Genomic DNA, 21,093 nt, shown 5'->3' on the forward strand with positions numbered 1-21,093 from the left:
CACTCCTCAATAGCCCAGAAAATGAGTAGGAGTGACATTTACAGATTTCTCCCCAAAGTGCCAGACTACAGTACTGCTTTTTCACTATGGCATGAAAGGGGGAGATATATACGTATATATATATTTACTGTTGCTGGATCTGTAGCAGCTTCTGCCAAGGTAATGATTTGTTTACTCTTTGTTCTCAGCTTCTCAGAGAAGAAGAAACTGAGGGGGTCACCTTCAAAATGATTCCAAGGTTTAGGAAAGTGAAAGTGGTGGCCACGTGAAGCTGTCCCTCATTGGTTGTATGGCATTAGGATGCTTTCTCAGCCACAATTTGATTGGCTGGCCTTAACACACGTCTAAGCCAGTGAGAGAGGAAAGGAGAAAGTATCATGGAAACAGCAGCAGACAGAAGGAACGAGAACTTCAGTTCGTGACAATTAACAGCAGTTCTCAGTTCCTTTGCTTCCTAAAAATGTACACAGGGAAATGTTCAGGGATGAATAGATTTGAAAAATCAAGAGCCATACTCTGTATTTGTGAACTTTGGTTTGCTGCTAACTGCCTTCCATATACCTTGCATGTGGGGTGAGAAAGTAGGATTTTATATTGTACAGTGTAAGCAGAGTACATGCTGCACAATTACAATAGCAAACCTCAGTTTGCTGATACTGATAAGGGAAGAACTGAGGCAGGTAACGGAGAATTTTGAAGGAATGTACAGGTAGTCCTCGACTTAACGACCACAATAGAGCCCAACATTTTTGTTGTTAAGTGAGATATTTGTTAAGTAAATTTTGCCCCATTTTACGACCTTTCTTGCCACATTTGTTAAGGGAATCACTGCAGTTTGATAAGTTAGCAACCCAGTTGTTACGTGAATCTGGTTTCCCCATTGACTTTGCTCGTCAGAAGGTCACAAAAGATGATCACGTCGTGACCTTGGGACACAGCAAATATGAACCAGTTGCCAAGCATCTGAATTTTGATCACATGATTATGGGAATGCTGCAAAGGTCATAACTTTGAAAAAGAGTAATCGTAAGTCACATTTTTCAGTGCCGTTGTAATTTTGAATGGTCACTAAACGAACTGTCGTAAGTTGAGGACTACCTGTATTTGTGATGCATTTATATTTCATCATAACACAGCCTCAATGTCTTATTTTTCAAATATATTTCCACAATCCTAAGAAAATGCAGTCTATATTTCTGAGGGTGAGTTTGGGAACACTTTGTCAGGTACCAGTAAAGGGAAACATTTGTACTTTTTTTTTAAAAAATTTGATTTATATGCCGCCCTTCTCCGGAGACTCAGGGCGGCTTACAATGTGTTAAGCAATAGCCCTCATACTTTTGTATATTTATACAAAGTCAGCTTATTGCCCCCACAAACTGGATCCTCATTTAACCTACCTTAGAAAGGATGGAAGGCTGAGTCAACCTTGAGCCTTGGAGAGATTCAAACCTGCAGAAATTGCAGGCAGCTGTGTTAATTACAGGGTGCATTAAACCACTGTACTACCAAGGCTCTTCAGGGTTGAAATGAGGGATCCTTGGTATTCTCTGAGCTTGGATGTTTTCTTGTCAATGTTTCATTATCCAAACTAGGTAACATCATCAGGGTAATGATGGGTAATGGGTAATGAAACATCTGCAAGAAAACAAGCAAGCTCAGAGAGCAACAAGGACACCTCACTTTGTTGGGTTCCCAAATGCTGTTCTGTGCATTGAAACCAGTTTTTTCTCCCCTTTGAAGTCTGTTTTGAGAATGTAGGCTCATTCGTTGACTAAAACTGTTGTTTTGTTCAAAAGGCGTAGCTCTCTTGACTTATATGATCAGCACCATTTCGGGTGGATAAGCTCTCTGGAAAAGAAACTAAAAGGGCATGGCTTGTCACCATTCTTGTGTCCATAGAATTATCTAAAGCAGGGGTCTCCATCCTTGGCAACTTTAAGACTTGTGGACTTCAACTCCCAGAATTCTTCGCTGGCTGAGGAACTCTGGGAATTGAAGTCCACAAGTCTTAAAGTTGCCAAGGTTGGAGACCCCTGATCTAAAGGCCAAAGAAGCTATAATGCAGTTTATTTGAAGTATCTGTAAACCAAAGAATTTTAAAGAATGGTTCAATGCAGAACCCTAGAGTACTTCATTGAAATCTGTACTCTGGCTTCTTACCTTTGCAATAACTTCCTTTGAGGTCACCACAGTAGATTTTTATTACTCCAATTAAATGTTCTATCTTCGTGCAAGAAAGATATTCAGAATGGCTAAACTCCTGACTTTTGGGGTCTATTGAGTCCATGGCATGGATTTTATTATGCTCCTTTTAAAAGGATTCCTTTACATCTACAAATTACACTTCTACTAATAGCATTGTGGGTAGATCAGACATATTTTATGTCATTTCCTTTTATTTCATTCAAATACAGATGTTACTTATAAGCTTGGTAAAGTTTGCTTCTGGAATCAGTGGTGAAACCCAAATTTTTTTACTACCGGTTCGGTGGGCATAGTATGGCTTGGTGGGCATGGCTTGGTGGGCGTGGCAGCAGAAGGATACTGCAAAATCCCCATTCCCTCCCCACTCCTGGGTGAAGGATATTGCAAAATCTCCATTCCCACTCCACTCTGGGGCCAGTAGTTCTCCGAACTACTCAAAATTTCCGCTACCGGTTCTCCAGAACCTGTCAGAACCTGCTGGATTTCACCCCGTGCTACACTACACCTTGGTGGCTTGGTGGGCGTGGTGTGGCTTGGTGGGTATGGCAGGGGAAGGTACTGCAAAATCTCCATTCCCACTCCACTCCAGGGAAAGGATACTACAAAATCTCCATTCCCTCCCCATTCCTGAGGGAAGGATATTGCAAAATTTCCATTCCCACCCCACTCTGGGGCCAGCCAGAGGTGGCATTTGCCAGTTTTCTCAAATACTCAAAATTTCCACTACCGGTTCTCCAGAACCTGCCCGAACCTGCTGGATTTCACCCCTGCCTGGAACCATTTACTATGAAATAAAAGGCATGTCAGGTGAAATAAAGGTTGATGCATAAATTCAAGTCCAATGCAGCTTCTGCATTTTAAAATTTATTTCATGCAATTTCTGTTTGAAGTCATGCTTGTTATGTTTTCTTGGTCTTCTTTTATCTTGGACCATTTCTCTCTTTCTATATGAACACAATTTTCCTTGGGCGGGATATGTGTGTGTGTGATGACCTAAACTAATAACATGAAGAAAATATATATTGGGTTAGTTTTAAAAATATTTTTATGCATATACTCAGTAGTTATCATCGTGAGTGGGATGTTAGTGACAGTGGTACTTAAGGCATGCTGGGTCCTAGATTAAGAAGTCTGATGAATTTCTGGAAGAATACCTAGCCTTTTCAGTTCTTAGTAGATGCTGTCAGTTTATGGTAGAGGTATGTCAGTGAGATTATTCCTTTGTGAACAGAGTCATCATAAAACAAGACTGTTGACAGTTAATTGAATTAATATAAATACATGAAATTCCAAGACTGCTGCTATTATCGCCAATCTGTTCTCCTGAGTTCATTGGAATTTGCTTCCAGGGTAGTGTTGTAGGTTCTAAGTCTGAAAGAAATGTGTCTCTTTCTTTTATGAATTCAGTTTCATTACAGGTAGTCCCCGACAGGTTGCTTAGTAACTGTTCAGAGTTATGACGGAGCAATTTATGAAGTTCTGATGGCCACCCTCATCTTGCAGTTACAATATCACAATTTGGGCGCTTGACAACTGGTCTACATTTGTTGCTATTTGTAGTGACCCACTGTCACATGATCACAATTTATGAAGGGTTGGGTTTTTTTATGTCAGAAATCAGCATTTACTTCTGGTTTCTGGCAAAATATACACGCTGGGTAAAATCCTTTCACTTAATTACCTTGGTGTTCACTTAATGAGCACTGGAAAAAAGGTCATAAAATTGAGCATGGACATTGGGTGACTTGTTTAACAACCAGCACAACTTACAGCTCTAATTCTGGGCTCAGTTACAGTCGTATGTCAAGGACTATACCTATAGATCCATTTCTGGCTATTGCCAGATTTATTCTTGCTTTGATCCTCTTTTGCACAGTCACCATTGCATGAAGCTTCTGTTCTGTTGCTGTTTCATGAAGCTGCTTCCGTCTGAATCTGTGATTATTTTTCTCCTTTGGTGGCAGAGTCACCTTTGTATAGAATCCTTGAACAGAATTTTTCCTCATATTCCCATCTGAGAACTACTTTTTCATATGTAGTTGCTTAAAATTTTCAGTCAATAATCTATGTGGGACTAAATGCTTGGCAAGCCAGAATTGTTACTCTCTGGAGGTTTCTCCGGGTTGGTTCTACTTCCCCTGGATACAGTTACCATATTTTTCGGAATATAAGACGCACCTTTTTCCCTCCTAAAAGAGGGTGAAAATTTGGGTGCGTCTTATACTCCAAATGTAGCCCCGCCCAGCCTCTCAAATGGAGGTTTTAGAGGCTGAAAAAAAGCCTCTGAAATGGAAGTTTCAGAAGCTGAAAAAAAGCCTCTTAAAGGGAGGTTTCAAAGGCTGAAAAAAAAGCAAGGCAGCACTCACAACCAACGAACCTGTTGCTAAAGTTCACCTCTGGGAACAGCTGATTGGGGGTATTCCAGAAGGCCATCTACCCACCAATCAACTTTTTTTTTTATTTTCCTCCTCAAAAACTAAGGTGCGTCTTATACTCCGGTGCGTCTTATAGTCCGAAAATTATAGTATATAAAAAAAGTATTCTCATTCATATCAACAGACTATTTTAAAAAGTTAAAAATAGAGAATATTCAATAAAGAAACATTAGACTCAGGATCACCTTGTTTATGAAGCTTGACTGGGATGCACTTTCTTATCATTAAAATACAGGGAATACATTTATAACCAACCTTTTAATGGGCATGTTTGAACTGTTAACTTATTTCTTATCAACTGTATGTTTAAAATGAAAAGTGACATTTGCTTTGTGACTCGGCTTGGTTATTTTTTTAGACATTATTTGCCTTTTTGTAATCTCATAGGTTAGTGAGAGCCTCCATTTTTGTTTTAAATGGATAATTTCTTTGTGAAAATTTACTAATCTTATCTCCAAGATCTTGTGTGATCTTGTGAGGAAAAATGCTGAACTTCTCAGATCTTGCCATCTTCTTATGGTTCTTGTGTAAAACCTAATGCTAGAACACCAGGATCTCATGAGATTAGTTTATCTTGCAAGATTTCAGACCTTTTAAATTTATTTATGGTTATTCTTCCTTCAAAGGATTTGGAGTGAGGGGTGCCATCACTTTCACCAGATACTGTGTGTGGCATATATCTATTAAATGTCATGTATAGATTCCAAGTATGCTTAATGTGTAGTTATGTAACACTGTGTTAGCAATGCAATTGGGACAGCATCCTCAAATGTATTTATATGCAGCAGAAATGTTGTACGTGCAGGACTTATGCATATTTCTATATGGAAATGACTTTTCTTTCAGAAAGCTACCTTGTGCCGAAGCAACTTTATTTCACTTCCCAAAAGACTGATGTTTGTGCAAGTAGCTCTAGTTTTACTATAATTGCACATAACTTTGAACTCATAGCAGGGACATAAGGAGAAGAGGATAGATAAGAAGCTCCCAAAAAAGAACTGTTGGAATAGGTCTTCAGTTCTGGTGTAGAATGCAGAAAGGACGTACTATTTCTGAACAAGCATAAGCTGCACTCTGACCAAGTAGTCAGAGCATTTGAATTTGAAACCAAGATAGCCCAGAGTGTATGACTCATACCAGATTATTTTAAGCCTTAGCTTGTTTTACAGACAGTGCATTATTTTCTTTCAGCATATGGAAGAATCGGAAGAAATCTCAGCGGGCCTTATTCCGAGTAATCGGGGAAGGAATGTCACGTCTGTTTCTTTAATCACTGTAATGTACAAACTGCAAAATGAGTTAGCTACGATCAACCCCAATATTCCTACAATATAACCCGAAATGAAAGGCTTTCAGAAGGAATAAATAGGTCATCGCATCTTCCTCCAGTTTCTCTTTCAGCACAGTCTCATTTTCTTCAAGATTTTGCCATTCTGGTAGTTTTGAGTAATACACGCATGAGAGACCTTGCATTCAGCAGTGTGAACACGGGATCCTGAATCAAGTCACTTAACCTTTCTCCAAAAAAGTTTGTCTGTCAATTCCACTGTATTGAGTTGGAGTTCATATTCTGCATCTTACAAGTCGATTGAAATTCATGATATGCTAATTTTTTTTTTTTGCCGTGGCAAACTGCAAATTAGTTTGTCTGTAATAAAACTCTTCAGAAAGGGTGCCAGCTCTCCTCCAGTTCCTAGTCAGCTGCTGAAAGAAAAGGCTGGAAAATATTGAGAGGCCTGTTATCCTTAGCACCTGTTTTTTTCTCCAGCTGCTTATTTCAGGCAGTGGAAGATGTTACTATATCATTATTTTAAGCTAATGATACAGCTATGGGAGAATGGCCGGTAGAAAATTGCCATCATTGATTAGGGCCCCCAAACAAGCAAAGCTTGTCATTTACAGGGAAACAACAACAGTCATTTAGAAGTGGGGTCTTAAGTGAAAAAGAGGTACTTAGAAGCTGATGATCAAGGTTGTGGAAAACAGGAAATGAAAATCTGGATAGGGAGAGACTTATAAGGTGTGTGGGAGTTGTGTCATAATAGACAGGAAATAAATATATGTAGGTGATTAGTATTTGTGGAAATCAGTACGAGATGTGCTATCATTAAAAAATGGCCCAGCTAAGTAATTCTCAATGCCACAGGGCACTGGGAATTTGTCCCTGATGTGATCGATCAACAGGCTGTTAACGTAAATGTCTCATGATGCCTTTTTCGTATCTCTGCCACAAAGGGAAATGGTAATTCCCACTGGGTCTGGCATTTTGAGTGTTGAACGTTTGAGATTTTTAAAGTTTTAGTTGAATAACATATTGGCATTCTACCAATATCATCACTCCAAGGTCTTTGGCCTGTTGCAGTGGTAGTAATTGTGGTACCTATATATTTGCACTTTGGAAGGCCACCAGCACCCTCAGATGTGATCCTGAAATGAAGGAAATTAACCTGGTTAGCATAAGGGGACTACAGTCCTATGCATTCTGATTGTATAGACCCGTGATAGCGAACCTAAGGCACGTGTGCCCAAAGTGACACATGAAGCCATGTTGCCCTGAATGCACGGCCTTGCCTGTTTGTATTCTGAGTTTCTGGCGTGCATGCGTGCGGGATGATCAGCTGTCCTTCATGCGCGTGACAGTGCTGAAAACTGATGTGCGCTGGCCAACTAATTGCCGGATGCACATGTGCGCCAGAACCCGAAAATTTTGCTTTTCCAGACCACGATCCCTTCGCACGCGGGACAGTGCCGAAAACCGACCTGTGCATGTGCACCGGCCAGCTGATCGTCGGGCGCTCAAGTGTGCTAGAACCTGGAAGTTTAGCTTTTCCGGAGCGCAGCCCTGACAAGTGCGCGCACATGTGATGTTTTGGTTCGCCCTCACTGGTATAGACTTTAAGGTAGTAATGGATATGGATTTAAGGCACCATGAAGTAGTTGCATAAATCTTGAGGACATGGTAATTAGCAGATAAATATAATTGTGATGAGACAGTAATTGGAAGCATTTGCAGTTTTATAGCTTAACAGGAATTTAAATTCAGGATGTGATAGTACAGATTATTGGAGGTTAAAAAATATTGTCACTAAAGAAACCTAATTAATTTAATCTAAAACCATTTTATGTTGTTTTTCTTCAGTGCAGCCAGTAGGGTGTTTTGGAGGAACACTGGTTCTTGGTGGAGGAATTAGAAATGTAGGGTTTTCTATGTGTGCTATTTTTATCAGTAGATAATTTATTTCATCCTCAAAAGTCTCCTGAACTTTCAGGGAGGCTAACAATGAGCTGAAATCTTATATGCAGCTTTTCCTGGGCAGGTCCCACTTGTTTCTGCATGGCAGCCTGTTCTGTTTTCAAAGTGTGAGGAAACGCCCATCAATTTCATGTATTTCCAACACCTTTGGTGCTACAAAGCAGTACAACAATCTAATGGGCTTTGTAAGAAAATGTTTTATTGGAAGTCTGATTAAAACCATTGGATCAATTGATTTGCAATGGGTATTACAAGGAGGGTGCTTCAAGGATTTTGTGGGTTATGTTTTCAATACAATATATTAGAATTATTTGCTTGGCTGTATATATAATTAAAATATGTACAATATTATTACAACGTTATGGTCCAGATGCTTTCGCAGCATTTCTTTTATTCCAAATGAAGCAAACCAGAGTTTTTCAATTAAGAGAATACCATGAATATAAGCTATGTTGCTGTAATGACATTTATCAGTTTTGGTAATGATATTACATTCTTATCTGTAATATCCCAAAAGTTCATCCACGTATAAAAATAATGTATGGTATAAGTTGATTAAAATTTGGATTTTAGAAAGTTACAAATGCACTATTATTATTATTATTATTATTATTATTATTATTATTATTATTATTATTATTATTATTATTTAATTAATTAAATTTATATACCACCCTACTCCCGAAGGACTCAGGGCGGTGAACAGCCAGAAAATAAAATACATATAATACAAACGTTAAAAACCATTTAAAATACATTAAATCCTTTGGCCCAGAAAATAAATTTAAAACACCCCAATTTATAAGACAAATTTAAAATTAAAAAAAGCAATTTAAAAGAGAGGTTAGGCCAGGCCAGCCTGCTGGAATAGGAATGTTTTGAGGGCACGGCGGAAAGCGTGCAGATCCGGAATCCTCCGTATCTCTGGGGGGAGCTTGTTCCAGATGGCAGGTGCCCCCACCGAGAAGCCTCTCCCCCTGGGGGCCACCAGTCGACACTGTTTGGTCGACAGCACCCTGAGAAGCCCCTCTCTATGGGATCGTACTGGTTGGTGAGAGGCTACTGGTGGCAGAAGGCGGTCTCGTAGATACCCCGGTCCTAAGCCATGGAGCGCTCTAAAGGTGGTAACCAAAACCTTGAAGCGCACCTAGAAGACCACCGGGAGCCAGTGCAGCTCGCGCAGGAGGGGAGTCACATGGGAGCGCCACATCGCTCCCATAACCACCTGCACGGCCGCATTCTGGACCAACTGGAGCCTCCGGGTGCTCCTCAAGGGGAGCCCCATGTAAAGAGCATTGCAGTAATCCAGGCGGGAAGTGACGAGGGTATGAGTGACCGTACTTAACGAGTCCTGATCCAGAAAGGGACGCAACTGGCGAATCAGGCGGACCTGATAAAAAGCCCTACTGGCCACAGCCGTCAAGTGCTCTTCTAAAGACAGCTGTGAGTCCAGGAGGACACCCAAGTTGTGAGCCCTCTCCATGGGGGCCAATGACTCGCCCCCAATAGTCAGTGATGGCACCAACTGACTATATCGGGATGTCAGAAACCACAGCCACTCGGTCTTGGATGGGTTGAGCCTGAGTTTGTTTCTCCCCATCCAGATCCATACAGCCTCCAGGCACCGGAACATCACTTCAAGGGCATCATTGGGGTGATCCGGGGTGGAGATGTACAGCTGAGTGTCATCAGCATACTGATGGTACTTCACCCCGAAACCACGGATGATCTCACCCAGCAGCTTCACATAAATGTTGAACAGAAGAGCCGAAAGGACTGACCCCTGTGGCACCCCGCATACAAGGGGCCTTGGGGTCGACCTCTGCCCCCCTGCCAACACAGACTGCATACATTTGAAACAAGGGTTTGGAATTATAGATATAATAGCAATAGCACTTAGATTTATATACCACTTTACAGTGCTTTACAGCCCTCTCTAAGCGGTTTATAGAGTCAGCATATTGCCCCCAACAATCTGGGTCCTCATTTTACCCACCTTGGAAGGATGGAAGGCTGAGTCAACCTTGAGCCTGGTGAGATTTGAACTGCCAAATTACAGGCAGCTGGCAGTCAGCAGAAATAGCCTGCAATACTGCATTCTAACCACTGCGCCACTGCAGTGTGTATTCAAAATATATGTTTTGAACTAAAACAATATTTAAAAATTGGATACTTGAGGGAAGTAGAGGAACTAAAGAATACAATTAAACAAGAACACTCAAACTTGACTTACAATTACAGAATGAAGTAAAATATTTTAAGATTGGATATATTTTTGAACAATGGACCCAGAAATTAATTTTGATAGCGTCTGCATCTACAGATTGTATCTAAAAGTTGTTATGGAAGAGTAACAAGTAAAAAGGGAAGGAATATAAGGTTGGTTTAGTTGATAAAGGATAAATACTGTAGATATGTTGTTACCTCTGGTAACCCTTAATGGACTTTATTGACTTTATTGAGTGATAAGACTTTATGGATTTGTTTAAAGATAAGAGAGGAGATATGGAAAAATAGATAATTTGTAATACTTTAAGAGAAGGGGATACGTTACTAAAATTGTTTGTACAGGATGCAGATAGGAAGGCACTTTCCTATTTTTTCTATTTCCCCCTTTTCCTCCTTTTTTTCTGTACAGTCTACTTTTTCTCTTTATTTTTTTTTATTTGTTTCAGTTGTATTAATTTTCACTGTTGTAATTATAATCTTTAATAAAATTACAATTAAAAAAAGATGGAGGGAGTGTGCTAAAGTGTCTTGATGCATATGACTGACAGGCAGCCTCAAGGAAGACAAAAATCTGGAATGAGAACTAGTTGAATTGTACTTTCATGCACATCCTGTACTTTGTGGGAGATTTATTTTTCAAAAATAAACATCAAAACATTTTCCTCAGTGCTTTATTTGTAATGAATGGTGCGGTAACTCAATGGCTAATACATTGGGCTTGTCAGCTGGAAAGCCAGCAGCCCAGGTTTGAGACCCAAGTGTCATGCAACGGGGTGAGCATCTGTCTTCGCCCTAGCTCCTGCCAACCTAGCAGTTCCAAAGCATGCAAATGCGAGCAGATAAATAGGTACCATTTTGATGGGAAGATAACAGTGCTCTGTGATGTCATGCTGTCCATATGACTATGAAAATGTCTTCAGGAAGTGCTGGCTCAGTGGCCTTGAAACAGGGATAAGTACCACCCTTCCATAGTCAGCGAATAACTAGTGGAGTAAAATCTGCAGGGACTCCTTTGCCTTTTTTAAAATGTGGAATATAATACAGATGGTCCTCAGTTAATGACCACTCCTTCAGCAACTGTTTAAAGTTACAATGGCATTGAACAAGTAGACTTATGCCCGGTCTTCAAAGTTTTCAGTGCTCACACTATCCTGGCAGTTATGGGATCATGATTTGAGTGCTTGGCAACCAGCTTGCAATTGTAGCAGTGGCAGCATCCCATCGAAGTGTTAATACCACTTTATAATGCCTTGGTAAGGCCACACTTGGAGTACTGCATCCAGTTTGGGTTGCCGCGATGTAAAAAAGATGTTGAGACTCTAGAAAGAGTACAGAGAAGAGCAACAAAGATGATTAGGGGGACTGGAGGCTAAAACATATAAAGAATGGTTCCTGGAACTGTGTATGTCTAGTTTGATGAAAAGAAGGAGCAGGAGTGACATTATAGCAGTGTTCCAATATCTCAGGGGCTGCCACAAAGAAGAGGGATTCAAGCTATTCTCCAAAGCACCAGAGGGCAGGACAAGAAGCAATGGATGAAAACTAATCAAGGAGAGAAACAACCTAGAGCTAAGGAGAAATTTCCTGACAGTTAGAACAATTAACCAGTTCTATAGGTCAATTGCCTCCAAAAGTTGTAAATGCTCCAACACTGGAAGTTTTTAAGAAGAGATTGGACAACCATTTGTCTGAAATGGTATAGGGCCGTGATGGCGAACCTATGGCACACGTGCCACAGGTGGCACGCGGAGCCATATCAGTGGGCATGTGACCTCAGCTCCGGCGCACATGCGCACACCGGCCAGCTAATTTTCAGGCCTTATGGGCCCACCGGAAGTAGGGAAACAGCCTGTTTCCTGCCTCCGGAGGGCCTGGGAGGGTGGGGAAGGCCCGTTTTTTGCTCTCCCCAGCCTCCAGAGCCTCTCTAGCTCCAGCTCTGGGGAGAGCAAAAAATGGGCCTTCCAGTCCCACCGGAATTTGGCAAACGGGCCGTTTCCTGCCTTGGGGGGGGAGGCAGTTTTCACCCTCCCCAGGCTCCTAGAGAGGCTATGGAGCCTGGGGAGAGCAAAAAACAGGCCTACCGGGCCCCCGTGCCATTGCATGCCAAAAGCAAGGAGAGCGGGGAGGGGGTTGCACACGCATGCATGGAGCGCATAGAATTATGGGTGTGGGCACACACGTGTGCGACACCCCCCCCACACTCACACTTTTGGCACGCGATGGCAAAAAGGTTAGCCATCACTGGTATAGGGTTTCCTGCCTAAGCAGGGGGTTGGACCAGAAGATCTCCAAAAACCCTTCCAACTCTGTTATTCTATTCTGTTGCTACTTGTGACCTTCACTGCCAGCTTCTGACAAGCAGAGTGAATGGGATTGCTGGCAGCAGGTTGCAAATGGCGATCAGATGGTGTTGCACCTAATGAACCACATGGGATTTGCTTAACAAGGGCAACTGGAACTGCCAGAACTGCCATTGTCAGCTGGAGCGGCCATGTGACATTATGCTTTAGAACCGTGTCACTCAGTGACAGGAGTTTCTGGTTCCAATTACCATCATTAACCAAGGACTACATTTATCACATTCAGAGGGATAATATCATTAGGTTTGTAAAAAGGGAGGATAGCGGCAGCATCAGATGGGTGAATAAATGTTAGTCTAATAAATCAATTGGGCATAATGGCTTTCATCTCATGGACAGCTTGCAGGGGCTTGTTAGTTTCTTCAACCAAGACAAGAACTTGATAACCTTTGAAAAGATGTCTTCTTCTGTGCTCTGAGCTATCCATATGTTCTATTAGCATGCTCCTCTTTGGCTTTAATGAAGCTAATTGTTGCACTGATCATCATGAATATTAAGAAAAAGTGCTGAACATAATAAATGTCTAAAAAATTAGATATGCATACAGATTAATAATGCAGTAAAAGAGCTGTATTCTCTGGATTTGTCTAAATGCCTAAAAATAAACGGAACAGAAAATATGGGGTTTCATTACAGAAAATGCATCTTAGTAGTGAATATCTGTTCAGGTTTTCTTATAAGATAATCAGGACTATTTTACCATATATGTTATGTATAAAGTACTGTACTGGTCATAACGGCATGTACTACTTCTGTGGTGATACTTAAATCAGCAATTGTATTATACAGTAGACCTACATTTCTAAAGAAAGAGTGGTTGGATGACACATGCATGCCCACAGGTTTTTTTTTTTTTAATGAGGCACTGGCCTGGTTTGCACATTATTCTAGCCAGAATTTTAAACAATGGAATGTAGAATAGGCCCCAGAGACATAGTCAGCGCATCATACTGAATTATTTATTTATTTGCAGGGTTTTTTATAGCTCTCCCCAGTCACGAACTTCTGGGCTGATTATAACAGAGTGAAAATTAAAGCGATACAAAAATATATGTAATATATAATAATAATATATAATTATATATATATTATATAATTATAATATATAAGAGGATGCAGTGGGTCACTGGCTAAGACGCTGAGCTTGTCGATCAAAAGTTCGGCAGTTCAGCGGTTTGAATCCCTAGTGCCGCGTAACGGGGTGAGCTCCCGTTACTTGTCCCAGCTTCTGCCAACCTAGCAGTTTGAAAGCACGTAAAAAATGCAACTAGAAAAATAGGGACCACCTTTGGTGGGAAGGTAACAGTGTTTTGTGCGCCTTTGGCGTTTAGTCAATGCAGCCACATGATCACGGAGACTTCTTCGGACAGCACTGGCTCTTCGGCTTTGAAGCGGAGATGAGCACCACCCCCTAGAGTCGGGAATGACTAGCACATATGTGCGAGGGGAACCTTTACCTTTACCTTTTTAACAGGCAAAGGTGTGATGGGTGGCATAGAAATTTGATAAACCAATCAATAAAATATACCTCTATTAGCTCTATACATGAAATATCTCTCCAAAAATAAAAAAAACCTTAACAGCTTAGCATTATGACTTCTTAAAAGGGAAGGATTCAGTTTATACTAGGTATTTTTTTAATAATCTACATTACCTGAATGAGATAGCTTCATAATTGGTTTAATGGAAACTTTTCATTTCTTGTCCCAAAGGTGATTTTTCAAAAGGCAACTGGACTTTCTTTGTTTTTGTTTTTGTTTATTTATTTATTTATTTTGTCAAATATATACAAGATAACAGGTATAAGAATAAACATGGACATGGACATGAACACAGGAAATGAGTACTAATAAATGGGGATGGTAGGACAGGGACCGTAGGCATGATGGTGCGCCCTTGAAAACATATCACTTCTCATCTAAGAAGCTTCTTCAGTTTTGACTGAATGGTGGGAGTGGATGGATTTATATTCCTTGCAGTCATCTTGTCTTTAGCACTCTGAAGAGTGGCTCCCTGAAGTGCCCATGTGTGCACTGGAAACCAAAAGAGCAGCTGGCGATACACATGTGCCCACAGAGAGGGCTCCGTGTGCCACCTCTGGCACCCGGGCCATAGGTTCACCATCACGGACCTAGCATCTATAATGGCAGCTTGTACATAGTGACAAAAGCTCCTGTAGTTGCAAACATTAACTGTGATTAATGCATTAATTAATTAATTAATGTGATTAATGTAGAGGTATGTTGGAGGAGAACAAGAGAAGATTGTATATCAGTTGCAACATGCAACTTTTGCATTATGAGTAGCTAAACATTTGATTATCGGTTCCAAGGAGATGTATGACTATTGCTGACCTACATTTCTTCCTGAGTCCTCTTGTTGGAATGCCTAGTAAGAATAGCAAGTTGTGTGTCATCCTTGTATTTGACATTTTCCCAGCCTTCCTGCAGAGCTTAAGAAATATCAAACATCACAACACTACATCTGACATATATATTTTTTTTTACTAAATGAAACTTTGAAAAGACGAGTTAGTGGCAAACCTCTTCATGTGACAATACAGGATCAGTGAGATTTTCAGATTTACTCGTGATGAGAAGATCTGGCAATAGCACATGAGAATTATTGAAGATGGAAAACATGATACTGTTCCTATGAACTGAAACAGGATGATTAGTAATTATAAACAATGTAATAGTAATAAAGAGACAGTGGATGAATAGAAATGTTAACTAATATCTTTCTGTTGAACTCAGTTACTTCTGATATCATGAATATTGTTTAACCCTTCATTTGTGTGCGACTTTATAGGCAAGTGTTGTCCATGTTATCTTCAAGCATAGCCTCTTACAGTTGTTGGATGTTCATCTTTGTATCGGTTTTGATGTTATCAAGCCACCGTGTTCTTTGTTTGCCCCGTCTTCTTGTTCCACTGACCACCATTCCTAGCATCATTGACTCCTCCAATGAATTTGCATGCATGACATGGCCAAAGTAAATCAGACACAGTCTTGTGATTTTGACTTCTAATGATGTGTCTGGTTTTATACGACTTAGCACCTCTGTTGTCTGCTCTGGCTGTATCATGTATTCATGTATCATGAATACCATGTATTGATGTATACATGATATTCCTGATACATGAATATCATGTATACATGAATAGGATGTTATCTACGGGACCGCCTACTACCACCAATAGCCTCCCACCGGCCGGTACGCTCTCATAGAGAGGGGCTCCTCTGGCTGCCGTCGGCCAAACAATGTCGACTGGCGGCCCCTAGGGGGAGAGCCTTTTCTGTGGGGGCACCTACTATCTGGAACAAGCTCCCCCCGGAGATACGGAGGATCCCAGATCTGCGCACCTTCCGCTGCGCTCTTAAAACCTTTTTATTCCACCAGGCGGGCCTGGCCTAATTTTTTCCCTCTTTTTAATTATGCAAATTTTAATCAGTTTTTAAAATGATTGGGATGTTTTAATCTGTCTGGGCCAAATTGTTTAATTCGATTTTACTTTGTAAAATCGACTCCCTGAGTCCTTTGGGAGTAGGGCGGTATAGAAATCAAATAAAGTAAGTAAGTAAGTAAGTAGGATGCACTAATAATAGATCTCTAAGCCTAATTCTATCTCATTCACTGGCCATGATAATTCATTTAAAAAGTCTGCAGTGGTTTGCACGGTGACAGAGTCATTGACTAAGATGGGCGGCTACAGAAATTTAATAAATAAATAGTGGCAAGCCATTTTAGAGTTTAAGTGATTAATTCCAACCAATTAGGATGCATATTTTAATTTCCTTGGTGAGATCTGCCCTTCTATATAAAGGAAGTAGCCATCACCTTTTGTTCCATTTGGCTCTCTCAGGCAACGTGTCAGTATTGCTTAGTGGCCAAACTCATCCTGTTTTCTTATTTTTACATGCTAATTAACCTTATGCTAGGCAGTCAGATGTTCATTAGCATGAGCAGGGAAAGCATTTTATCCGCAGAAGCTTCTGTGAAGTTATGAAGACGTGTTAAGGCTATCCATAGATGCTATTTAGGATGACCATGTTCAGTTCTCTAGAGTGGAACCAGTCTTTAAAACAGCAGCAGGGAGTGTTGAGATCTGCTTTTTAGAGGCATTTTTTGGTGCTGATGAGAAGAAGATACCGCATTATCTTTTAATTAGAGCCGGCAGTGCTTATTCTGATGGGTTTTTTAAATTGTTGTTTTAAAATAAATCATGCAGAATTTCAGCATGCTGGAAAATGATATCTACAGCCACTTTTATGTTACAGAGGAATGATGAGGAGGCGGTGGTGGACCAGGGAGGAACACGCTCCATCCTGAAGACGCATTTTGAAAAGGAGGACTTGGAAGGTGAGCTGCTTATTTCTGATTCAAGCTTTTATTTCTTTGAAACACGTGTAAAGAAGGTACGATACTGCTAAACTTCAACCAGCTCAAAAGTTCGGAAGTCATCTTAGTTTTGGACTCCTTCCTCCCCACTCCACAATTCCTGATGACAATTTGGGATTGAATTTTTTTTTAAAAAGAGCAATGAGGTGGAAAATGTGGAAGTGCCTCAGGCAGATTCCTCCTTAATTCACTGACAGTTTAAGGAGAAGGACATACATAGTTCTCAGAAAAGGACCATTTGCTCAGCAACCGTTTGAAGTTACAATGGTACCGAACAAGTGGTCCTTGAATTCTGGCTGTCCCAGCACCCCCAGACTCACCGGATTGTGATCTGGGTGCTTGTCAACTGGCTCACACTTACTATGATTGCAGCATCCTACAGCACGTGATCACTATTCTTTGCTGGCTTCCCACAAGCAAAGTCGATGAGGGAGCCGGCAAGGAAGGTCGCAACTTGTTCTAGTAAACCGCTTGCACTCCACTCCACTCAGCAGCAGCCATCCCTGGCTTGTCTGCAATCATGCCATGTCTTCTGGCCATCCGTGCATGTTTCCCTGCCTGGTAGTAGCTACTAAGTCATGACAGTCATAAGTCGAGGCACTCATGTGACCAGACCTGGTTTTATGAGATTTACACAGCAGTCGTTAAGTGAATGCCACTGTCGTTAAATGAATCAATATATTCCTATGGTGTTTTTTGTATGGAAGCCATCAATCACGATCCCCTGAGCACTGAACGCTGCAACCAGCCATGAAGATGAGTCAGTTGCCAAATGCCTGAAATGTAGTTATGTAACTGTGGGAGCGTGTGCAGCCGTCAGAACTCCGGAACTGGGTTGCACAGGTAATCCTTGACTTAGGGCCACAATTGAGCCCACAATTGTTAAATGAGATATTTGTTAAGTGAATTTTATTTATTTACATCTCCATCCCAGACCACCCCAACGATGCCCTTGAAGTGATGACCCGGTGCCTGGAGACCGTACGGATCTGGATGGGGAGAAACAGGCTCAGGCTCAACCCATCCAAGACCAAGTGACTGTGGTTTCCGATGTCCCAATATAGTCAGCTGGTGCCATTGCTGACTATTGGGGGTGAATCATTGGCCCCCACAGAAAGGGCTCGCAACTTGGGTGTCCTCCTGGATTCACGGCTGTCTTTAGAAGAGCACTTGACGGCCGTGACCGGGAGGATTTTTCATCAGGTTCACCTGATCCGCCAGTTGCGTCCCTTTCTAGATTGGGACTCCTTACGCACAGTCACTCATGCCCTCGTCACCTCCCGTCTGGACTATTGTAACGCTGTCTACATGGGGCTCCCCTTGAGGAGCACTCGTAGGCTCCAACTGGCGCAGAGTGCGGCTGCGCGGGTGGTGATGGGAGCGACATGGTGCTCCCATGTAACACCTCTCCTGCGTGAGCTGCACTGGCTCCCGGTGGTCATCCGAGTGCGCTTCAAGGTTTTGGTTATCACCTTTAGAGCGCTCCATGGCTTAGGACCTGGTTATCTACGGGACCGCCTGCTACCACCAATAGCCTCCCACCGACCAGTACGCTCCCATAGAGAGGGGCTCCTCCGGGTGCCATCGGCCAAACAATGTCAACTGGTGGCCCCCAGGGGGAGAGCCTTCTCTGTGGGGGCACCTACTATCTGGAACGAGCTCCCCCCGGAGATACGGAGGATCCCGGATCTGCGTACCTTCCGTCGCGCGCTCAAGACTTTCTTATTTCATCAAGCTGGCCTGACCTAAGTCTTTCCCCTTTTTAAATGGAAATTTTAAATTTGTTTTTAAATTATTGGGGTTTTAAATTTGTTCAGTCAAATTATTTAATTCCTTTTATTTTATTTTAAATTTTGTATTTATATGTTTTATTCTATGGCTGTTCACCGCCCTGAGTCCTTCGGGAGTAGGGCGGTATATAAATTCAATTAAAAAAAAATATTTATTTATTAGTCCAATTTATATGCCGCCCTTCTCCGTAGACTCAGGGCAGCTTACAATGCATTATAGCAATAGCCTGCCTACTTTTATGTATATACCTGCTTATTAGGGCTTTTGCCCCCCCCCAAGCGGTGTTGTTCTATACAAAGTTGGCTTATTGCCCCCACAATCCGGGTCCTCAATTTACTTATCTTGAAAGGATGGAAGGCTGAGTCAACCTTGAGCCTGGTGAGATTCGAACTTGCACTAATTGCAGGCAGCTGGCAGCCAAGTGCTAGCACTTAACAGCACTTTAATCCGCTGCACCACCGAGGCTCTTAATTTTGCCCCATTTTGCGACTTTTCTTGCCTCAGTTGTTAAGTGAATCATTGCGGTTGTAAAATTAGTAACCCGGTTGTTCAGTGAATCTGGCTTCCCTATTGACTTTGCTTGTCAGAAGGTCACAACAGGGGATCCCATGACCTTGGGACACAGTAACAGCCGTAAGTGTGAACTAGTTGCCAAGCATCTGAATTTTGGTCACGTGACCATGCGGATGCTGCAAAGATCGTAACTGTGAAAAACGGTCCTAAGTCACTTTTGTCAGTGCCATTGTAATTTTGAACAGTCACTAAACAAATTGTTGTAAATCGAGGACTACCTGTAATTAGCTTTTGAGGGAGTCCATCGTAACTGTTGGGTGACTGTTTGTTAAATGACGACTGTTCTGTCCCCGTTCCACTCACGCACCCCCACAGACAGCCCGGAGTTAATAAGCCACACGACAAAACTCTTTGATGATAAAGCTGGCAGCAACCCAGTGGCTAGCTGCCAATTCAGACTTTACTCACACAAAACAAAGATTAGACTGCCAGCATTCCGATAAAACAGGCAGAGTGTCAACAATACAAGGATTCATCCAAATGCAGTCCGATAAAGCAGGCAAAGTCCAGTAATAGAGATCATGGAGTATTTCCAGTTTTTGCTCGTCACAAACTGAACCGGCCACCACACCCACATTTATACCCTGTGGGGTGTGGTCCAGTGACTCAGCTAATCTCTGGCATGCCTTCCCCTCTGCTGCGCACGCTTCTCCCTGCGCCTCTGGCGAGGGTCCAGCCAGCACTTATCTCCTTCGTCACTGTCAAACCTGTGGCTGCAGGGACATGCTTGGCTCTGAGTCTATTGTTTGGCCTTCGGTGTCCTCCGGAGGCATTGCCAGAGAGGAGGGTCCTGGAGAGGGAGGCCTTGCCAACTCCTTCCCCTCACTCTCAGAGTCTGCATCTGTCGATAGCCCAGGCTCAGGCAACGGAGCCACAACAGAGGACTACCTATATTTTGCTGTCAGATTTATAAGGCCTTCTTCGCTAAAAAACATAGTAATATTGAATTTTGTTGTTGTTAGTTGCGAAGTCATGTCCGACCCATCGTGACCCCATGGACAACGTTCCTTCAGGCCTTCCTGTCCTCTACCATCCTCTGGAGTCCATTTAAGCTCACACCTACTGCTTCAGTGACTCCATCCAGCCACCTTGTTCTCTGCCGTCTTCTTCTTCCTTTCCCTCCATCTTTCCCAGCATTAGGCTCTTCTCCAGTGAGTCCTTCCAAACATTAAAAGGAAATTCATAGTAGGGGCAGACTTACCTATATACTTATTACCATTCATTACTAATCTCATCAATTTGGGTGAGATTATCTCCTTTAAAACATGGAGCTTTCATTTACATTTTATTTCATATGTGGGGAGTTAGTTGACCCAGAAAGAAAAGCTCCAGTCTGCTCATTTAAGAATTACATAGAAAGCTAGATATTCTTCAGTTTCCTTCTAGATGTCCTAATGTTCCCTTTTATTCGTATCCATTTCATGTATTCATAATCATTTTTATATTTATATCTGTTATCTAATACATGCTTGATGAAATAAATAAAATAAAATAAAATAATAGATCTCTAGGTTGAATTGATTGATTTGACGAGCTAAAAACCTCTTGGCCACTTCTGTCTTTTGTATAGAACATCCCTACTGGTTATTTTTATACCATACCTTTTGCTGTGACCTTATTCACTGAGACACAAAATGCAGGATCATTGTGTCAGATGACTTGTTTAGATCAAGTCGGAGAGTATACCTCAGCCTCAGAATGCTGTAAAAAAAGACAGCAACGCAATCCCTGCCTGGAAAGAAAATAAAAATAAATGTTTGTTTTATAATAGTATACTGTTAAATGCATGCTCATTATACATTTAGGATAAAGATACACTTTGCTTTTATCCTAAATGTAGAAT

At 41.6% G+C, this 21,093-nt stretch overlaps 1 protein-coding gene across 9 annotated transcripts in view; it reads left to right on the top strand.

Annotated features, from left to right (window-relative positions):
• The window catches only part of SLC4A10 (solute carrier family 4 member 10), a 185,324-nt gene that overhangs the window by 55,175 nt on the left and 109,056 nt on the right, over positions 1-21,093 (top strand). For all 9 annotated transcript variants that reach the window (XM_034426222.3, XM_034426261.3, XM_034426229.3 and 6 more), the window contains one exon: positions 16,766-16,847. In XM_034426222.3, coding sequence (XP_034282113.1) covers positions 16,766-16,847 — 82 coding nt within the window. The remainder of the gene's footprint in view (positions 1-16,765; positions 16,848-21,093) is intronic.

This window comes from Pantherophis guttatus, chromosome 1 (genome assembly GCF_059756535.1).
Source record: "Pantherophis guttatus breed Tessera chromosome 1, ASM5975653v1, whole genome shotgun sequence".
In the NCBI taxonomy this organism is placed as follows: domain Eukaryota; kingdom Metazoa; phylum Chordata; class Lepidosauria; order Squamata; family Colubridae; genus Pantherophis; species Pantherophis guttatus.